Below are 23,153 nucleotides of genomic sequence, written 5' to 3'. Positions count from 1 at the left end.
ACACACACACATATATATATATATATATATATATATATATATATATATATTTATATATATATAAAACTTTTGAACTTAAAAAGATCAGGACACACAGGTTTGCCCTTTCATCTAGTTTGGACCCTTATATCCTTTACAGTCACTTTAATTGCCCTTTTTCGCTGAACACAAATGCATTTCATGTGCAGCGCTCAGTGTGATGCACTTCCGCTCAGCCTGTCACATTAGAGCGCGTCAGCCACCCAGCATCGTTATCTAAAAATGAGGTATGGATGCGTGTTCCAGTTCTTGTCAGTGCCGGCGTCATATTCTTCTCCATCTCCAACACCCACTCTATTATCTCTCAAAGATCCCGCCATAGCTTCCCGCTGCGCTCCTCTCCTGGTGTCCGTTCATTACAGAGCTTCTCCTCTTCCCGTGCTCCTCTTCCTCCACATCCTCGTGCCGCTCTGAATGCAGAATGAGTCTATTTATGTCCTCCAGCCTTCTTAGTTCTGGTGTTCTCGTGGATGTATGTTCAAAGTTAAAAGGCCCCCCAGAGAGGCAGAGATGAGTGCAGTCTAGCTTTCTTAAGAAGGATGGAGAGTCAGGAAGGAAGTAAAGAACAAGGAGAAATTAAGGACATATTTGCTCACCTGAATGTCTACATTTAAGTTTTGTTTTTTTTTATAAAGTATTTCCTCAACTTTGAGACATAAAACGAGGAGAGCAGTCTTTCTGGCTTATTTCTAAGCTTCCTTTCAAGCGGCAGAATCTGCTGCTCCAACCTTTGCTTCATTGTTTCTGTGAAGCAGCCACGTCAGCTCCTCTGGTAATTCTCCCAAAGGTCCTGGTCAGCAAAGTCTTTTGGTTAAAGCATTTTGGTTGTGGGAGCAGGCAGTGCTGTGATCGTGATTTATGGAGACGGTTCAAGCACATTTTACCTGTTTGTAGAAAATAAGAGCAAAAATTGTATAATATGCAGAATTGAACGCTCTTTTTACATTATTCCAACAATCACAGCATTCTTTTTAGTTCCATAAAATTTCTCCCTGACTTTTTAAGTGAACATTACAAAAAATAAACTGTAAACATTGGATACATCAACAAAAGTTCTGTAATTTGTTACATTTAAAATGATTAGTTAAGTTAAAAACTTAAGTTGATGGTTTATTCATCCCAAAAACTAATATTTTTAAATGTAGCAAATTACTGAACTTTTGTGAATGGATCCAATGTTTCACTTTTTACAGTGTAGCACATACAAATAATCAAGAAGTATTTAGAGAAGGTTAAAGACCAACTCCAGTAAAAGCAAATACATAATAAAGAACATATATATATATATATATATATATATATATATAAAGACAATTAAGCTTGAAATTGCATTTCTGAGTATTCCTTTACTCATATTGTTCTGAATCAGGAGCAGAAACATATAAAGAAATGAAAATAAAAAGTATTCTCACTCCCAAACGTCATATGTGGATGTGTGGTTCGGGTCTCCCCCACGACTTTTTTGACTTGTTGCGCGTTGACTGATACCAGTCCGAGGGCTGCTTGGTACCAGGCCACAAACAGGCAAAAAAATGCATACACTAATCAGGGGTCCCCAACCTTCGGGATTTTGACCAGACCGGTACCAGTACCCTAAAGCCTTGTTTCCACTGAGCAGCCTGGTATGGTCTGGCCAGTATTGCTATTTTTAGTGTTTCCATTGTAAAATGGACCCATTAAACATTACCGATCCATGCCTCCTGAGGGTCCCCATCAGTGGTAGGTCCATAGACAAATGGGACAGGTTGGTTGGGGTGGAGCTGGTGTAGCTGCCTGCTGATTGGCTTAAAGTGATGATGACATTAGCAAGCAGCAATTTAGCGCTAGCAATACTATTTTCCTCTTAGCCACCCGCAATCTTCTTTCAAACATTACATTCCTGATATACACGTACATGTAAAAGAAATGAAACAATAAAAGGACGAGCTGTTGTCCATTGTTGTTGTTTTTCTAGTCGTCATTACAAAGACACAATTACACGCTAGCGGTCAACAAACCTCTCAGTGGAAAAAGGGCTTAACAAAGTGGAAAAGCTCGCCAGAATTAACTGAACCATATTGGGCTACTCCTTAATAGACCAGACCATCAGTGGAAACAAAACTTAAGCCTAACCCACCCGTTCCTCGTCTATTACCGTGTCCTGTACCGCGTCCCGTATGGCGTCCGGTACCGCATCTTGCACCGCGTCTTGTACCGCATCCCGTATGGCGTCACGTACCGCGTCTCGTACTGCGTCCTGTACCGCATCCTGTACCGCATCCTGTACCGCGTCCTGTACCGCATCCTGTACCGCATCCTGTACCGCGTCCTGTACCGCATCCTGTACCGTATCCTGTACTGGGTCCTGTACCGCATCCTGTACCGCGTCCTGTACCGCATCCTGTACCGTATCCTGTACCGTATCCTGTACCGGGTCCTGTACCGGGTCCTGTACCGCGTCCTGTACCGCATCCTGTACCGGGTCCTGTACCGCATCCTGTACCGCATCCTGTTCCGCATCCTGCACCTCATTCTGTACCGCGTCCCGTACCGCATGCTGTACTGCATCCTGTACTGCATCCTGTACTGCATCTTGTACCGCGTTCTGTACTGCATGCTGTACTGCATCCTGTACCGCATCCTGTACCGCGTTACGTATGGCATCCGGTACCACATCCTGTTCCGCATCCTGCACTATGTCCTGTACGGTGTCCTGTGCCGCGTCCCATATTTCATCCCAAGGGTTTGGGATTTATAATTTAATAGGAACCGCCAGGACGTCAAAAACAAAAAGTTGAGGAAGCCCAAACATCAGAAAGTGGCGTGGAGGTTAGACTGAACCATTCGTCCATATGACGTCAGGATGACGTGTTGGGAGTGAGAATATATAGGAAGAAAATGCTGTTTGAAAAATAGCATAGAAAATACGCTGCTCCATTTCACTCCACATTGTGTCGTTTCCCATGTCCTATAGGAAACAATACAGGTTTTTGATTTTAGTTACAAACAGCATAATCATAACTAAATGACCACTGGGAACGTTTTTAAAATAGAATGATCAGAGTGGGAGTTCAAATATGAAAGAAAAATCAAAGCGTTCATTTTATGTATGTGAGAATCTTTGCTTCACACATGATGGGATTTTGTGGAAGACGTGTATAATTTAAAACACACATTTACTCTGGATTTTAGTTCTGCTTCAATAAATTGACTCCAATAGGAAACTAACTGCACCGAGTGTATTGATTATATTGGATTACAAAGAAGTCTGTATCCCAATATAATCCAGAAAAACATTTAATTTAGAGTTTTTATTTTATTTTGTGTTTTAAGTACATTAAAGCCAAGCGTGGAGATATTTCATTATATTTATTTGCTTTTTAGTTTTCATGTAAAATATTAAAATGAAAACATTTTAAAATCTTTTGTGCAAAGCACTTTTATTGGGATTAAATAATATGTTTTAAGCAATAATAAAACAAATTCAGGCAATGCTTTATTTTAGAAATTGTGAACTTTTTAAATATGAAGTCAAATTTGACACAATTTTTATATGTTTATGGGGATTATGAAGTCATGTTGCATTCTTTACAGAGACACTAGACTGTAGCAAAGTCTGTATTATTCCTCAGATGTTCCCTGCTCTAGAACACATCCAATCGATACCCTGTGTTGCTGAAAACCATTTCACAGCTTCAGTTTCACGGCAATGGTGTTTGTTAGCACACTGTCACACTGCCATGACTGACTGGGATGCCTAAATAGAACCCAGTTGGTGTTGGCGTTAGCTTATCAGGAAGTGGTGATAAACGGAGTGCAGAAATATGAACTTAGTAAAAGTCTGACATAACTGAAACAACAAATAAAACTAAAAACTAAACATGAAAACGAGTGAAAACATCTCACCTTTCATTAGCTTGAGATGTTTTTTATGCCTTTATTTATAGATTTGTAAGATGTGGACTTTATCATCTGTTGGGTAGGATGAAAAACAAGATTAAAAAAGCAACAGCAACAATGAAGGATACAGGACAAATTCCAGCTGACAGGGTTTGCCTTTAGGAACAGGCTAAATCAGATATAGTGTGTGTGAAGATGTCTGCTTTAGGGCTGCCACCAACAATTATTTTAAAAGTCAAGTAATCACCAATTATTTTATCCGTTTAGTTGACTAATCGGGTCATGTGCATCGGGACATTACATGCAATAATGCTAGTGTGATTACTGTAAAATGAATTTGGCCACTGAAGATGCTGGTGCTAATAGCTGAAGATCTTGAAATTGATAGCTGAAAATGCTGAAGTTGATAGGCAGCTAAAATATTAGATGAATGAAAATTAGCCTAAGCAACAGAGAAAAGCCCAAGTTAGCCAAATTAGCATCCAGCTGAAATATTACCTAAACTCAAAAATAGTCAAAAAAAAAAAAAAAATCCTAAATGAGCCAAAATAGTCAGAATGTATCTGAAATGTTAGCTACTGTAAATTCCAAATTACCTTAAAAAACAAAAAAGCCTAAATTAGCCAAAATAGCAAGCATGCAGCTGAATTATCATCTAAACTTCAAAATAGCCTAAAAAACTGAAAAAAAAAAAAAAAAAATTAGCCAAAATAGCTTGTAGGCTGCTGAAATAGCAGCGAAACTTCAAAATAGCTTAAAAAACCTGAAAAAAAAAAATCAAAAATTAGCCAAAATAGCTTGTAGGCTGCTGAAATAGTGAAACTTCAAAGTAGCTTAAAAAACCTGAAAAAAAAATCAAAAATGTGCCAAAATAGCTTGTAGGCTGCTGAAATATTAGCTAAACTTCAAATTAGCCTAAAAGCCCCAAAAAGATCCTAAATTAGCCAAAATAGCTTGCATGTTGCAGAAATATTAGCTAAACTCTGAAATAGCCTAAAATACAACAACAACAAGCTAAATTAGCCAAAATAGCTAGCATGCAGCTAAAATCCAACTTGGCCTAATAAATCTGAAAAATATTCTAAATTAGCCAAAATAGCAGGCAGGCAGCTGAAATATTAGCTACATTTCAAAATAGCCTAAACAACTGAAAAAAAATCTAAATTAGCTAAAATAGCTAGTAAGCAGCTAAAATATTAGACAAACTTCAAAAAAGTCTTTAAAAAAACTGAAAAAATCCTAAATGAACCAAAATAGCTAACATGTAGCTTAAATGTTAGCTAAACTCCAGAACAGCCCAAACAACCTTATTAGTGCAAATAGCTAGCAGAATGCCCTCATTATAACTTTCCACATTACTACACTCTGACTCCATTTAAAATAAAGTAACGACTAATTGACTATCCAAGTCGTGGACTATTTTAATAGTCGATTAGTCGTTAGTGGCAGCCCTGGTCTGCTTCCTCCTCTGCTCAGCTGCTGACATTTTCCTTCCTTGTTCTTCCTTTAGCATCCCGTCAATACTTCCAGTCAAAAGTTTATTACATATGTTTATTGTCTTTCTTTACTTAGCCCCCTATCCAATCATTCGGCCCAGTTCATCAGCCCGTCCCCTCATCAGGACCATGATGCTCAGCAGCTCCGTAGAGGTGCCCAGCCCGGGCGGGATAGGCGCTCTGAGCGGACTGAGCGCTGCCGCCCGGAATGTGGTGCGCTCCTCCAGCATCTCGGGGGCCATGTACAGCCTGGAGAAGAGTCCCAGCAGCGGGGGTCCCGATTCAGCGTCGCTGGCTGGGAACAAGAAGCGGCGCTCCAGTCTGGGGGCCAAGATGGTGGCCATTGTGGGATTGTCGCAGTGGAGCAAAAGCACACAGCAGCTCAACCAGCAAGGTCAGTGTCCTGTTTCATTAGTTTTACGGAGCACGGGGTATGTGTTACTGTAATGAAATTCCAAACTAAACTAATATTTTTATTTTGCAATCTATTTAGGTATTTATATATTAGAGGTTTTCCTGCAGCTCTTCTTCTTCAGATGTCCTAGCACATTTTCCAACTCTTTTATCTCTTTAAAACCCCATTTTAACTCCAGTGTTTACATTCTTTTGACTATCGTAACTCTTCAACCGTTCATGCAATTAGCATTAATTCTTGATTAACTAAAAAACTAGTTTTTTGTATCATCATTATTAAAAGACCACTGGGAAAACTTTGACAATAAAATAGGATTGGAGCGGAATGTTAAAGGGGTTATGGTTGACTCAAAGGCTCCGTTGTGTGCTTCTTGCAGCAGTTGAATCAAGTATGCATTGTGGCAGCATGGTGCTGACTGTGGTGCTGTGATCTTCCATGTCCCCCGTGTTGTTTAATTACACATCCTGTGCACTGGCAACAAAAGTGTTTCTCAATTTGCAGCTCAGTGGAGAACACACACCCGCTGACACCTGCTCAAGACTAAAGGAAACATGTCCAGGGACTCATTATTTGTTTAATTATTTTTTTTTTTTTGTCTGTTAATTAAAACAATGTAGATATTTTCACTTCCTCTCAGCAGTGTCTTTGTCACTTCATATCTGAGACTGAATGGTTGACGTATTTTGCACCAAGCCTCTTCCAATTGAGGATAGGGAATAGTGGTAAAACAAGAAGAACCCCCTCTCTTCTTGTCCAGTGAACAGAACAGAGGTGTAGGGAATAATCGATCTGGCGATATATCACGATACTTCATTTAGTGATACTTTCATCAATTTAAAATGTTGACAAGACGATATATAATTATTGATTTACGAGCCATTGTAATTCAGCGTCTTACTTTTGTTATCCACTTAAACCCCAAACCGCAGCAGCACTTTACAGTACTTTATTTCCTCAATCATACTTTTAGACCCTTATTGGTTAAGGGACATTCATTCTAAGGCTGAGTATTGCCAGTAATTTTGAGAATTGACTCAATTCTCAATTATTCCAATTCTTTCGATGCTCTCGTTTCAACACAATTCAATTTTGAGTTTACACGGTTTACACATTTAGACACATTTGTTTAGAAATACATTAATAATCAATATATGTTATGAAAATTTCATATCAATCTAATACAGTTCACATACTATTAAATTTATTAGTGGAATTATAATGAGATTGTTAACAGCATACAGTATTACATGGTTTCTCAAATGGAGAAGCTCCAACAATTGTTCTGCCTCTCCTGGTGGGGGTTTCAGTTTGGCCATTAGGGGGCGATCGCGCTATAGCATTACACTTTATCCCAGAAGAAAAAGAAAGTATGAGGAAAAAACTGTGTTTTAGACCAAAAATGGCTACTTTAAAAATATTTCCTTAAAATACTTTAGAAAATTCTTGCCTGCATGTGGGTAAAGATTTTCCTTTTTAGTCAGCAATGTATGTTTAAGTCGATCAAGCGTTAGCATTAGCAGTTCTATGGGAAATCCCATTATACGTTAGCATCAAGCTACCAGACTTTGGCATTATTCGTTAGATCGATCTCTACTTTTATGGATCGAACACTGATCAATTCAGCTTATACTGACTCAGATCAATTAATAGATTTTATCAACCCAGCCCTAATTCAATCTATGTTTTTTTTAAATCTTATATTGAAAAATATTTTTTTGTGGAAATCAGACACCACTGACTGTTCCCTTTAAGAACAAATATTTATTAATTAACCAAAAGAAAAGCAGCATGCATTTGCTTGGGTAAAAGCACCTTTTATATGAGATACAGGAGCAGCGCTTAGTGTTGTGATCATTAAATACAAATACATTTTTACCATTTTATTCACATGAAAGATGCATTGATATTCAGATTCTAAGTCAGACTCTGTCAATAAAATAGTGAAAAATTGCCCAGGTGAAGTCTTGGGACATATCGTGATCCGATCATCATAAGACGTGAATAGAGAGATAAGTGGATTGAGAAACATGTATCACGATACATGTAAAATGCTGTCACATTCTCTGTAATAAAGCAGCTAATAGACTGCAACATGTAGACTTTGGTTTTCTGATGATGGCCTTACCAAAGTAAATTTACAAAAATCTGATTATTCCCAGTTACCTGAATTCTGTGGGCATGTGAAGGAGCTCTACAGAAGAAAAAAGGCTGAACTTTGTCATAGAGATTTTACAGATTAGAGACATCAGAGGACATTTGGTGTCCTCAGCTAGTACTCAATAATAACACGCGCACACATGGAAGGCTCTCAGGCACAGCTGACACTTGTCTGACACAGAGGGAGCTGTTGATGTTTTCACCACAAGCGCTTTCATGTCTCTGCGACTGTGAGGAGAGCACTATAGAGGAGACAGCTTGGGTGAAAGAGCAGTGAGGGAGCTGAGGATGTGGAGAGGATACAGGAGGGACGAGTTTAAATTTAGATGTTCTCAGGCAACAACAAAGCTTGAGTAAAATCACTGGTTTTGAAGTTTTTAATGTTCTTTTCTGCACCGGCAAGGGGTCTTCATCCTCAAAGTTCGTCTGTGGTAGGCAGAGTCTTCCTATAAAATATGAATATGTTGCTCTGAAGATACTGTGAAATAGAAATCCGACAAACTGCTTTCTTTTGCTGCAGATTGCATGAAAATGAAAAAAGTGTTTAAGCGGACTGAGTTGGCCTGAGTGGCTGTTTGGGTTCGTTAACGTCCGGAGCTCAGTGAATGCACCACAGAGATGCTCGTTGGCCCAGGGGTTGCCAGGAAATAAAAGGCTGGTACAGGAGACGTAATTAAGGTATTTGAAGAGCGTAGATCAACTAATAAATAAAAAAAAACAGACAAAAAACAATTTTGGGGGCGTTTCTTTTGCTGTTGTTGAGAGTTGCCGGTGTAGCTGTGAAGTGTTGGTTATGTCCTGCACTGACTTAAAACAGGTCAAGTCTCGGCGTCTGTGATGAAAAGAGAGAGGGGACGCTTCAGTATATCCTTCAGTATCTCATTATCACAAAAAAGTGAAATTCCTCTTCTCGTGATTACGATACTCATTATCATGTTACCACGAGAAAAAAAAATAGGTAGGCCGTTTTTGGTTTTGATGGTATTGTAAATATGAACATGTTTGAAACAAATTTAATCTAAAAAAACCACTGTCCTTATTGGAGTTACTTGATTTAATATGTCAATTTGGAATTTAATTTTTTGTCTATTCTACGCAATGTCCAGCATAAATGTATTAACTATATGTTAAAATAAATTATTACGACTTATATTGTAAAGATGGACATCACTTCCAAAACATTGAATCCATTTCATTTTGATTTTCTGGTTTATGAGATTGCACAATTTAAATTTTGATTCAAATAAGAATGTATTTTTTGTTTTTAGAATTTTTAATAAGAACTATGTAAAAAATTCAGAAATAAAATCAGACAATGTGATTTTCTGTTTTTTCTGAATGGAAATTATAGGCCTCTCTTATCTTTTTAAGTGAAATATATATATATTGTGTGTGTGTATATACATATATTTATACAATTGTACTCTGATTATATATATATATATGGTATATATATTGTATGTAATATATGTATATAGTATAAATATATATATATACACTGACTATATATATATTTATACAATTATACACTGATTATATATATATATATATATAGTATATATATTGTATGTAATGTATGTATATAGTGTAAATATATATATATATATATATATATATACACTGACGACATATAGAGTATATACAATTATACACTGACTATATATACAGTATATATATATATATATATATAGCTACAAAAACTAGTGATATAAATGAGTGCAAAACTTTTATCAGTAAAATTGTACATTCTTATATAAAAAACTCACGTTAAGTAAATTTGCTAGTAAAAGAACAAGAAATGACTAAGTGTGCTGAACTGTTACAGCATTTCATTCTGTTTCTCTAAATACTGACTGTTGGTTTTCATTGCTTTCCATTCATAGCTCTGACTCCCACTCTGCATCAGTACAGCTTTTGTTAGGGGCGAGTGTTGGTGGTGGCTTTTTGGTTCAGTCTGTCTTCTATTTATTACCGGCTATTCTTAGTATCAGCCAAAGACGGCTCACACGCACTTCTTTCCCAGGTTTATTAGGTGAGTCACTCCTCTGTTGAACACACTCTTATCTCATGAGCAGGTTTATCCGTTTATTCATCTGAAAAAATGGAGGCAGCGGGGCATCTTCCACTGTCAGCCTGCAGGATTTCAGAGGAGCGAGGACGGCTGATGAAATGCAGAGCAGTAAATAGATCAGAGGAAATTAAGTGTAGAAATGTTTGTCATGGAGCATCCTCTCCTCCACACCATAAATTACTTTCCCAGCCTCAACAACAACACGTCTAAATGTTCCTCATTTAAATCACCCATCCCCATGTTTACTCCTGCTGGGCTGGAGCTGACACTGGAGGAGCTTCAGAGACGCAGAACAGACACAGAGGAATATGGTTTGCTTATTAAACTGATTTCAACGTTGATCCAAGACCACCAACGTCCACACTCCTCTTCCCACTTTTATCAGACAAATATTTTTGTCAGTAACTGAGTGTAACTTTGGCTCCTGACTGAGGAGATGTGACTGTCTATACCTTTGCCAATTGTTACAATTTAGTTTTGGTTTGAGCTGGACAGGATTTTGTGATGAGTTTGTGTGAAGTTACTCATTATTAAAAAATCCAAGCAGAAATAAGACTTTCCCGCGGATAATTCAGACCCCCACCCTCGTTTCTCTGCTCCTGCGCGCTCATGTTTAATACTCCCGCAAGCATAAAGAATCATTGCGCTCAGAGACTGTTTTTCGGCGTGCGTGAGCTGGTCCTTTGGGCACGAAAGATGACGAGAATCTCAGTTAGTGCACTTTGGTCATGGGCGCTCGTGGGGGCTCCGGCCGAGATCGCGGAGAAACTTTCAAACTTTCAAGTGGAAAATGATTTTTGACAATTGGGGGCGGAGACAGAGGGTTGCGTTGACTTTCTTCTGATTGGTCTATTTTGAGGATGGCGATGCCTTCTAAACCCAAGAAAGGAAGTTTACGTTTAACGTGAAGTTTTAAGCTTACTTTTGTTAAAACGACAACTTAGTAGTCAATTAATCCACTTATTTTTTAGCCGCATTTCGGGCATCTATTCTGGCTTTTTTGTGTTAAAAAATTGTGGTTTTGGTGTTTTTAACATGTTCATGTGGCATTTTTCTGATGATGGAGGACATATGTAAAGAAAATTGAGATTAAAATTGCATTTCTGAGTATTTCTTTATTCAAATTGTTTGGAATGAGGAGCAGGTGATAAAATGCAATTTGAAAAAGATTGTATTTGTGACGTCGCAGCTCTCAGAAACGGAGGGAGGAAGTGGGGGGGGGGGGGGGTTGCTCCGCCCTAACGGTCCAGCCCACAACTCAGAGGTGAATTTCTAATGAACTACTGCCGCTCTGTAGAAACTATGACCTATAAAATGACACGTTTTCAAACTGACTTTTTTTGTCTGCTCCCGATTCTAATAAAGACTGAGAAAAGCAATTGTAAGCTTAAATTCTTCATTTATGTCCTCCATTATCAGACAAAATCTAAAAAGCCATTTTTGTGGGTGTGTCTCTTTATTTTTCTTTAAAGTCTGACTCTTTTTAAAGTGTGCAGCAAATGCATTTTATTGCTGCAGGTATACTAACAAAATGAAATATTGTCCAAAAAATTAAATATTTCTTCTAGTTATGAACATTGTGTTCTTCTGCAGGCTGATGTGATGCAGAAGCTAGAAATCCACTATGATGTTTTTCCGGAATGTTCCTGTTTCTCTTTCTTATAAAGGTTTGGTTTTGAAGGCACTAAAATATCTTAGCGCTGTAAGAACGCTATTCAAAATGGTTTCCTTTAAGCACATAAAACAACACTATAAAACAAAAAAATGTCCACAGGCTGTTCAGTAGTAAAATATTCTTCCAATCAATGTCTTTCTGCAGGGGACTAAAAAGAGAACTCTGCATTTTTAGATATTGGAAGAGTTTCAACATGACTCATTCATGTCCTACTTCTAGCTCTTATTCTAGGGCGCAGCTTGAAACATAGCTAAAAAATCCTGGCTGACGCTTTTTGGAGAGCTTCCAATTGGAGGAGTCACCTTTTCAAAATAAAAACAAAAAATATAGATTGAAAAAGGTGTAAATTCCTGGACCAAAAACACTGAAAGTAGACATGGCAACAGTCTAAATTGCGCTTCAAGGTAATAACTGTTTTATCACAATAAATTTGAACCAGATTATTATTTTTCCTCACCACGAGTCACCAAAATGAGACATCCTTAAAATCAGCTTTTGAAGGGTTCTTACTAAGCTACCACGCTTCCTTATTGTCTTTGTAAAGCTTCTCTATTACTATTAGACTTGAAAAGTTATTGAATGAATTAGTGGGTTTATCAAATTTGTTGCAGCCCCTAAATATTTATATTTTACTCAAAGGTTTTTCCAAATAGATTAATCACAAAGTTTGCTAACTGCTGCATCTCCTGACACACCAGCAGCGATCAGCACCACATGAGGTCTTCTGTCGGCTGATAGCCGGGGCACAGTCCATGTGGGGTGTCATGGAGGTGTGAAGTACCACTGATAGTGAGTTTACAGGCCTCCTGTACTTCTGCTGAGAGCGCTGAGAGACTCAGCAATGTGCGGACAAAGCAGAGTGTACTTGTGATGATCACACTATAACCTCTCAACAGACTTTTTCTATAACTGCCTTTCTGGATGTGGCTGATTGAAGCAGTTTGGACAAATGGTCACGACTTTTTCTTCTTTTAAAGGCAGATATGACGTCACAGATTTCCTGAAGTACAAACCTGATAAATATAAACAATTAACAAAGACTGTTTATGAATCCGCTGTGTTCTGATGATGAAAACTTTATAAAAACTCTCATTCTATGTAAATTAAAAATTTACATTTACATGATATATATTACACACATATATATATATTACATGATATACACGATGCCAACTACTTAAATCAATCAATTATAAATTGATTTTATTTTAGTTTGTAAATTAATTATATTTTAGCACTTTAAAAAAAAATGGAAAAAAAAAACTTCCTGAGCTCTTGTGGTTTCGTTTTGACCAAGAAAATCAAACTTTATACTATTTTATTTGAATTATTTTAATTATAAATAGGTTAAATACATTTTTTGTTTGTTTGTTTAGAATTACGTTTTATAAAATGGGAGACAGTTGAATACACAAAAAATATTCTAACTATAATCATTTAAAAGACACAGATGTATTGATCTGATGCTCATTTTGTTAGATTAGGCATTTTTTTTTACAACTTTTTATTGCTCTTCATCAACTTCTGTGTGGCTGTTGTTCCTCCTTTTTTCCATGTTGGTACTAGTGTTCTGGTAGTCCTGTATTTAATCAACTTCTCAATACAAGTGAGCATCCAACCAATTAAAAGTTCCCAAGCTGCACTTGTTCGATTTTTAACCATCCGCCTTGACAACCTGTGAATCTCTTTCATGGTCATGGGGTTACTGGAGCCTATCCCAGCTACTGTTGGGGTACACCATGAACAAGACAGCAGCACATTGCTGGGCAATTTAGAATCACCTTGGGGCAAGTTAGAGTCACCGATCAACCTAAAAAACATGTTTTTAGACTGTGGGAGGGAGTTGTAATGTCCAGAGAAAACCCATCAAAAGGTCCATCGAAAGGTCAAACCTTCACCTTCTTGAAGTGAGGCAAGAGTGCTAACCACTACACCACAGTGCAGCCTTTGGTTTTTCTTGTTTGAAATCATCAACTCGAGTTAGTTTTCAGATTCTGCCCCCTGTGGTCATCTGGGGAAATTCTTGTTGTGTTTTTCTGCCAAGGTCAGGTCAAAACAGCATCTATCAACACAATCCTGGTGCATTTTGTTTAATTGCACAGCGTGTGAGAGCTTTCACCAAACCCCGCCAGCTGAGCCAGCACACAAACAGGATCACTCAGCCGCAACTCAACACACGTGCGGCCTCAAAAATCGCTGGAAAACATCAACCTGCACACGCTCACTTCCTTCTGAACTAATTTGATTGATTATAAATTAGCTGCTGTAACACTGCGAAAACCTCTTAGGGTGCTTTCAGCAACATTTGTTTGTTTGGAGAGTTTTTCTTGACCTGAAAGCATTACATCTGCAAATAGTCAGTCAGCAGGAAATATGAATATTTCATTTCAACAGAAACATTTTTTTTGAGTCAATTTAAAACTAGACAGTTCAAAGAGATTTAGCAATGCAAACCTCAGATGTTCCCTGCTCTCTTGGTAACCTATTTAAAGTTCCTTCTGAAAATGTATTGAAAAACACACAAGACTCCATCTCATCTGAAGACATCCAGTTTTCCGATGGGCACTTTCTCACTTTTAGATATCTGCCTCAGCCTGAGATAATCAAGTGGAATTAAATCGGAATTGGATTATTCTTTATCTCTGTCATTAACCGCTGCTAGACAAGAGGCAGTGTGGCTTATTGAGTCACTGATTGACATCCTGGCAGTTTCTAGACATATTTACCAAAGCTTGTCCTGAGTGAGAATAATCAGCCTACTTCTCCTCTTTCCTTTTTGATGAGCGTGAACTCAGAACAAACAAACCACAAACACCAAAAGTATCAAAGAATTTTTACATTCAAGCAGAAAAAGACAAACAAACAACGTGATTTAAATAGTTTAGTGAAAACTCCCCTTTGTAGTGTTATGTTATAACATCAGTTGAAAAAGGAGAGATCTTATGAATGCAAGTAAAGATTGATTAGTGATTCTGCAGTCACTAATACAACTGGGGAGGCATTGGCAAAATCTCAAGATATATCATGCCACCATCCGATTTTTTAAAAATTGTTGGCATGGTCATTGGTAAATGGTAAATGGCGTATACTTGTATAGCGCTTCCTACCCTCCTTCGAGGGCCCAAAGCGCTTCATAGTCATAGACCCATTCACTCATTCACACACACATTCACACACTGGTGGTGGCTCCGCTGCCGAACACTGGCGCCAACTTTCCACCAGAGGCAATTCAGGGTTAGGGATCTTGCCCAAGGACACTTCGACGCACGGGCGGGCAAGACGAGAAGCGAACCCGCAATCTTCCGATCAGGAGTTGACCGCCCTACTGCTGCACCATAGCCGCCCCTTAATTAATTAATTAATAATTCATTAATTTAGATGGCAGCAGTCAGGTGGCACTCAGGTAGCAGTCAGGCAGCAGTCAGGCGGCAGTCAGGCAGCAGTCAGGGGGCAGTCAGGCGGCACTCAGGCAGTAGTCAGGCAGCAGTCAGGCGGCAGTCAGGCGGCAGTCAGGCGGCACTCAGGCAGCAGTCAGGCAGCAGTCAGGCGGCACTCAGGCAGCAGTCAGGTAGCAGTCAGCTGGCCGTCAGGCGACAGTCAGGCAGAGTAGTCAGGCAGCAGTCAGGCAGCAGTCAGGCAGCAGTCAGGTCGCAGTCAGGTAGCAGTCAGGCAGCAGTCAGGTAGGAGTCAGGTAGCAGTCAGGCGGCAGTCAGGCAGCAGTCAGGTAGCAGTCAGGCGGCAGTCAGGCAGCAGTCAGGCAGCAATCAGGCAGCAATCAGGTAGCAGTCAGGCTGCAGTCAGGTAGCAGTCAGACGGCAGTCAGGTAGCAGTCAGGCGGCAGTCAGGCAGCAGTCAGGCGGCAGTCAGGTAACAGTCAGCACCAGCTGCCAGTCACCCAGAAAAAAGGAGGACATTCTGCAGCACTGGAACTCAGATTTTGAGCACACATGATCATTTCTTTTTACAATATGCCCCCCCAAAGTCGCTGTGGGTTTTGTGCTGCATCAATGGCATTTCCCCCAAATCGTCCAGTCATAATTTAAAATTTTTCTGCTGAATTTGATGAAAAACGTGCATTTAGACCACTGTGCGTGGCATTTTTGAATATGTGACTGTAAAAATGAAATGATTCCTCAGTATTTTGCGGTTTGGTTCTGGGACAATGACGTCTTGTGTGTGTGGGATAAGCTCAGACCATAGATAAGCGAATCTCAGAGCCTTAAAGGGGATGGTGGTTGAGGGCCAGACCATGACAGAAGATTGTTCCAGGTGGAGAACAGGATGGAGGAGCAAATTGTCAAGAATGAAGATAAATAAATGTTCATAAATTCAAAAACCAAAATGTGATTGTGATTGGTTAAGAAGGGAAGGTGGGCTATTTAGCTATTGGTTCAGAGTGAAGGCTTAATTGATGAGTGGCCCAGTGAACCTTCCTAATTGAAATTGCGCCAAAGCTTCAATATGAATGATTCTCTCCAGACAGTAAGACAAATCTCAAAATACCATAAATATCTTAAATGCTTCAGGTCAGTCTATTCTGTGCATACAAGTCCCAAGAAAATTAATATAGAGCTATTTCTGCACTATATACAAAAATGACTACATTTACAGCCTTGGAAATAAGACATTCTGCATATCGAAATGTTCACTTATTACTTGTAAAATTATATCTTAACTCTGTAAATCCATATTTGTGCTGAGTTATCAACAAACTGGCAATATAAGTCTGTCTTTGGTTGAAGCATCATGTTTGCATCCATCAACCTGGATAGTATCGACATTTTTACATAGGCGATTTCACCATGAGTGAAATTCCCATCCCCAGCATTTTATTAGATGTTAGATGTTTCAACTCAAGGAATAATATAATACAAAGGGTATATATATAGGTTATGTACGTACATAAATTAACTCTCTATATATACCGGTAAATATAAAGTTTATTTTTTCTACACCGACTCTTTTTCTGAGGTAAGTTAATGTATATGATTAATATTCTTTTAAAACTTCTTCTTCACCTTTCGGCTTATCTCTTTTGAGGTCACCACAGCTTAAAACAAGGTTTCAAAATAGTATTGAGTTTTGATAAAAAACACTTTTGAAAGATGCAATAAATTGAATAAAGTCGCTTACGATTAATCTATGCTAACTTGGAATAAGTAAATGTCTATATAAATTCTTTATTGAACTGGAATCATAAATGAAGTTGAATATTCAGGAGATTTTACTCTTTTGGTTGAATGACCCATTTTTGTTCTCTGGTTTTGAGTCTGCCTTTGTACCATCACCTCCATCTGAAAATACTAAAGACCGCAGCTTTTACAGGCAAAACTGGGAAGGACTGAACCAAAAAAAAAACGACTTCAGTTTTTTTCCCCAATGTCCTTAGTAAAGCGCCCTTAAATGTACAATAAAATTGAACTAATTTGATAGATTTTCATCAACCAATCAGGTTTCATACCTTGGTGAAAGGGTTGTCTCTGGAGTGTAGAATTAGACTGTTCAGTCTTAGGTCTGACTTGGGTTTCTACCTAGGTCCAAATTTAGCCAGGGTCCAGCGGTAAAGATACCACAACAGATCTTTCATCTCCAACACCCGTCCCTGGTTACTGTTGCTATGCATGGAGGATCGTTGCCGTCACCGATGCATCCAGCCGGCATGTTGCTGCAGTCAGGGAGTCTAAAAACAGCATTCTATATTACAGCACATAATGAGAGGCTTCATCAGTGCTCCCTCCAAATGTCAGAGCAGCTTTAATGATCTGCTGGGCTCATGCACACACACACACCCACACACACACACTGAAGCCATGTCTGAGTTTGTGTTCAGGATCTTTTCTGCATTGTTGGCCCTTTTTTTGATCCCACTTATCTTTATTCCCTCCCTGCAATTAATTCTCACCACTGAAGCTATTCATCCTGTCCGTCTTTAACACTTTTGTTCGTTTCCTTTCCCTCCTTTTTTGTTTTTACTCACAACTTGTTATCCTGTGACTTTTAATCATGTGACTTGCATATTTACTATTTTTTTTCTGACAAAAAAAAAAAAAACATTTGAACACATTTGTGCAAACCTTGGGTATATTTCCAAGTCAGGATATTACTCATCATGAGTAACAAACAGGAAAGTTTAAATGTTCGACTGCTCAGTCTGTATTTTTACTCTTCACAAAACATCGATCTCCGATTCCTTCTATGAATTTGTATTTGTTTCAATTGTTCTATATATACAATTTTGGGGAAAAACACAATAAATACTAAATCATTTTTTTTGTTATTAGATGATTTATAGTAGCATAAAAGTGTTGGATGAACAGCTAATACAATAAAATAAAAAAATCTATGAGAAAAGGAATAATAGAATGGCCTACAAAATCATCTGTGAGGTAAAAAAAAAGAAAAGTTGCTAGAAGAAATAGTGTCAAATAATGAGCATCAATCAGACAAGAAATATTAAAAAAGATAAATTTATGGCTGTTTGAAAATTATGAAAAGCACCAAATAAAAATTAAAGACCCAGAAATGATTGGAAAAGGCGTTATGAGTGAACATAGCAGCCGGGGCTCTTGGTGCAATGCAGAAGGCATCGCCATGGAAACGGATGGAGGGAGAGTGCAGACGAGGAGGAGGAGGAGGGGATTAAATAGGAAGGAAGAGATCACTGTTTCGCACCACGGCAGGGGGGCTGTTTTGATGAGTGGGGAGAGGCCGGCAGACAAAAGATGAACAAGTGTGCTGCTGAAGTTCAATAAATAGTTTCTTGGTCGTTTGAAGTCCTCATGAACCCAGTGGGAAGGAGGATTTGACTGATTCAGCATCTTGTTTCACTCATTATGAGGAACACCTTCTTACAGATGGTTGGAGTGGCCTCTGTGGCTCCAATGTTAGGCTAGCTCTGTGGATGAATCTATGAATATTGGACATGAGACTGGCATGTCACCAGTTGTCTCAGGTGGCATTAGCGGTGGAGTTTTTCTATAAAGACACATTTCTGTAAACGAGTGTGTGAAATATTCCTGACTGCAGGATTATAAATAGAACACATCAGAAGGCTGTGCTCCTCTCCTCATCCCAAACACCCATGAGACCCCATTATTATCATCTTCTCCCTTCCCTCCTTCAGCTGCTGTCTTCACTTTGCCGTCATTCTTCATCCCGTTATTCAAAGCCACCTCCTTCATCGGCGAAAACTCCCCAAGGCTCATCCAGCGGCTTTGTTTGCGTTTGCCGGTCTCCATAGTGACGGCGATGATGCAGGGTATCCACGGTTGTCACGACAACGACAGAGGCGTGGCGAGGATGCTTAATGACACTGCTCTGGCTTAGCAAAGTGGATCGGCTCTACCTGGGCGTGTTCTTACCCGGCAACAATGGGCTGCAGCTTGTTAAAAGTCTGCGAGGACTTCATTGCAGCGTTAGGCTGTTTAAGCTTTTACATTGCAGCAGAGCGGGCTGCAACCACAGCTCTCGCTCTGCCGTGCAGATGCTCCAGAAAAGCTAAGGAAGTGAACTTGTTGCATGAAAATGAGAAAATTCAATGAAGAATTTTCAGCTTCTGCTGGAAGTTAAGCAAAAAATAGGACTGACTTTGAGCCTTTCTGTATCGCTGAACTCTGACCTCTTACCCAGAATGGTTACATGAAGACACTGTAAGCAGCAAACTTGTGTAAATGTGACAGGCCAAGCTCTTTTTATGTTTTTTTTCCAACAAATCTTATTGTTTTAATGTAAATAACTTAGTTAGAAATAACCAAAGTTTATTAAAAGACAGTGGAGGAGACAGTGAAGTATTTGACCTATTTTGTAGGTTTGCCCACTTCAAAAGGAACTGACTGTCATCCTATCGGTTTATTTGAACGAGAGAGAACATTACAAAAAAAAAAAAAAGGAAATCCACTTTAAAGAGCTTCCTCTGATTTCACCAATTTTATTTATTTATTTCACTGTATTTATATAATAATGTATAATCATTTGACTTTTGTTTAAGCTGTCTACACTAAGAACTAGGCGTGGGCGTTTGACTTGATTATCGATAATTTCAATACCAAGGTCAAGCATCAATACTAACGTAATTAGATCAATACTTGCAATACTTTCGATGCAGTTTTTCTTTACTACGTACAGTTAAGAGCTTGAATTTTTCATGGAAGCGCAGCGTCTATCTGTCTGCAGGGTTGCCAGATTGGGCAAAAAAAACAGCCCAAGTGGAGTAAAAATCAGCCCAATTTGTTCAGGAAACTGCCCAATCAGAGAACATTATCTGACCGTCTACCTCTTTTACTAGTGACTTTGGCATTTTATTACTACTTATATATATATATATATATGGTGACTATGTAAATAATGTTTTATAATTGTAACCACTCCATTTTATTGTTTATTCTTACAGACAATTGCATCTAAGCAATAAAAAACGTATTGTTGATTTAAATAAAGTTTATTTAAATAAAGTCTTTAATTAATACATAAGTTCCCTTTCTTGACTTTTTTGGTATACTAAAAAAGCATACATATGGTACATATGGCATATGGTTACATGATGTTTTGCTGGTTGTATTAAATACAAGAAAACAAGATTTCTATTTTCCTGTTTTCCTGTTGGTTTTTAACGTTAATTTTCTCCATTTTTAAATTTTTCTGCTTCATTTGCTTTAATTTCAACCATTTACCAGTTTAATATTTTGGTGTGCAGTATTTCACAATTTCTGTTGATTATTAGATAAAAAAATTACGTATTTTTATCCTTTAAAAAGATCAAACAAAATGTCCCATTAACTAAAAGTAATCCCTCTTAGTATACTTTGGCCCAATCTAAATTCTTACCTTCTCCCTTCCCCTATTTTAGCCCTCCAAACGGAAAGTTATAACAAAATAGTGTCTCATATTTTAGACATCACTTTCGCTCAATGACACCTCCAATAAGCCTTAGCGCGGAGCTTTCTGCGCTTGAATATACATAACAACAGCTGTTTTATACCTTTAAAAATGTCATGCTACAACAAAAAGTCTTTTAAATGTAAACTTTTGTGCTTCAGAGCGTACCCACGTGAAAAAAAGCGCCCCTCCTCCGCGGTACAGCACAACACGGTTTACCCTCGCGGCGGAGGGCTATGTGGAGGATGGGAACTTAAAAAATATATTTTGGACATCAGTATAACTAAAAATGCCCCTTCAATTGGAATGGTAGAAGGGAAGAATGGGGATTGGGCCTACGTCTACCTAAAAGTTTACTTTTTATATAGTATCTGTTGCCTATAATTTAGACTAAAAATGTTCCAATTTTGTCAAAATAAGTGTGCATTACACATACATGATCTATAGAAGACTTGCCATACTTATACTTATACACAAGTACTGTGTATTTAATAAAATAAATTTCAAGAGTAACACTTTTGCTTAGAATTGATATGCGCAAATTTAGACAAAGTTAATGAATATTTAAAAGTTATATTAATATTTTATTAAAACGAAGGAAAAAGAAAATGAAATGCACAATTAATTTGAAGATGTCAATAGTTTTTCATGTCTATATCCTGAAGAATTCAAACACTAAATGTTTTTTACAACACAGAGTATGTATTTCTCTGCAATCCCCTCCAGTTATCGTGCATATATTGTATCCCAATATCTGCTGGCATCTCTGTGGATCTGCAGCTCTTGTGGTAACACTGTTTGACAGATACTGGAGGAATGCTCTGTTAGGAGTTTCTAATGAAACAGAGCCACATCCCATCTAAAATCCCTCTGGCTGTGCCCCGCCACTGTTCCAGCATGATAACTCACAGAGGCATTACAGTGGATGATGTCCTGTAAGCTTCTTCTGAGGTTAGCTGCTCCAAAGTTCCTTTCTCCTCGCGTCAGCAGAGTTGTAAAGCTTAAACACTCTCCTCCACTAACCCTCCTGTCCTCTCGCTTTGCGTCTTCGCTTTCCTACCGCCCACAATGCTTATCATGCATCCAGTTTGTTTATGTTTCTGCCTCACAATTTGTCGACCAAAAAGGAAGTATGTGAAGGAGATTGTTTCAATTCAAATGTTGGAAGTTTAGGGATAGTCCATTTTAGAGAGGGTACCAATGAGATGTTTGTGATGTCCGAAGGGCAGCTGAGAACAAGAGGATCATTTCATAGGTCCTGTGTTCAGGCCTCTGCTCCACAAGTGGCTTACTGAGCATCAGCTGGCTCCCTATAACTTCTTTATCAGCCATCTCCTCTGGTTGTCATACTTACTGGATTATCCTGATGTAATAAAGGCTCTTAAAGAAGTCACCTCTGTGTTCTTTTTTTTTTTTTAGATGGTGGAACAAAGAAACTCCGCAGCACCATCCGAAGGAGCACAGAGACTGGCATCGCCGTGGAGATGAGGAACCGGGTGACGCGGCAGGGCAGCAAGGACTCCACTGACGGCAGCACCAACTCAAACAGCTCAGATGGAACGTGCGTACCCGGCCAGATCCCTCAACATCCATCCAAATGAAACATGAATCCATTCCCAATCATAATACTTCCTCCTCCCCTCAGGTTTGTCTTCCCCACCACACGCCTCGGCCCTGAAAGCCAGTTCAGTGATTTCCTGGATGGACTCGGCCCTGCTCAGATTGTAGGCAGGCAGACGCTAGCTACCCCCCCTATGGGTAAGCTGGCAGCACGAGCAACATTTACTGTGCAGCTGTGTTCACATCGCCCTCGGAAACGTGGTCACTTCCTATGAAATGTCCATGAAAACGTGCTTATGTGTGTTTCAGGATTCAAAATTCTCACATTTACGCATAGTTACACAATTTCTACGATTTTTACATACAAACTTTGACCAATCAGGGACTGGGATTTGGTAGTGATGTAAGAATAGCATCCCCTTTTATTCATGGAATTGTCAACCATCTCAAAATTGATAATGAAGGAGAAATTAATAAATGCGCTTTGTGTTCATTTGTAATTCTATGACACAAAGTCTTTTATATATTGGAATAGAGCTGTGAAAGAAAAACCTAGAGCAAGATTAACCAGATTGGCACAACTTGGACATTTTACACAAAGCTTCTTCTAACTGTAGGTGGCAGACATGCGCTAGTGAAAAGTAGAAAAAGAACAAGAGGAAGAGGCCCCTCCCTGCTTGTTCATTCTTGGTGTGAGCATAGTATTAAAGTAATCTTATAGTAATTTTGCATGACAATAAAGTAGGACTGGGGATCAGTTATGAATTCTAGAAACGATTCGATTCGATTCCGATTTTTTTTTTTATTCTTTTGATTCAATTCAATTCAATTTTAAGTTTACACATTTATACACATTTGTTTAGAAATATATTAAAAAAAATTACTATTTAATTTATTAATCTGATACAGTTCACATATTGTACAATTTATTAGTAAAATAATGAGATTGTTAATATCATACAGTGTTTCATAGATTCTCTAAAGGAG

At 38.5% G+C, this 23,153-nt stretch overlaps 1 protein-coding gene and 1 long non-coding RNA gene across 2 annotated transcripts in view; one reads left to right on the top strand and one right to left on the bottom strand.

Moving 5' to 3' along the window:
- The window catches only part of rims3 (regulating synaptic membrane exocytosis 3), a 45,905-nt gene that overhangs the window by 12,570 nt on the left and 10,182 nt on the right, over positions 1-23,153 (top strand). The window contains exons 2-4 of the mRNA XM_024297722.2: positions 5,491-5,808; positions 22,026-22,167; positions 22,252-22,364. Of these exons, the coding sequence (XP_024153490.1) occupies positions 5,491-5,808; positions 22,026-22,167; positions 22,252-22,364 (573 nt within the window). The remainder of the gene's footprint in view (positions 1-5,490; positions 5,809-22,025; positions 22,168-22,251; positions 22,365-23,153) is intronic.
- LOC112162079 lies at positions 94-17,422 on the bottom strand. The gene is made up of 3 exons (XR_002922009.2): positions 17,194-17,422; positions 3,925-3,990; positions 94-923 (listed from the first exon to the last, which is right to left on the bottom strand). It is a non-coding gene; the product is annotated as an uncharacterized LOC112162079 (long non-coding RNA).

Source organism: Oryzias melastigma, linkage group LG11, assembly GCF_002922805.2.
Source record: "Oryzias melastigma strain HK-1 linkage group LG11, ASM292280v2, whole genome shotgun sequence".
Lineage (NCBI taxonomy): Eukaryota > Metazoa > Chordata > Actinopteri > Beloniformes > Adrianichthyidae > Oryzias > Oryzias melastigma.
Note: the sequence above shows the minus strand (reverse complement) of the source record. Positions and strands in the feature narration are given on the sequence as shown.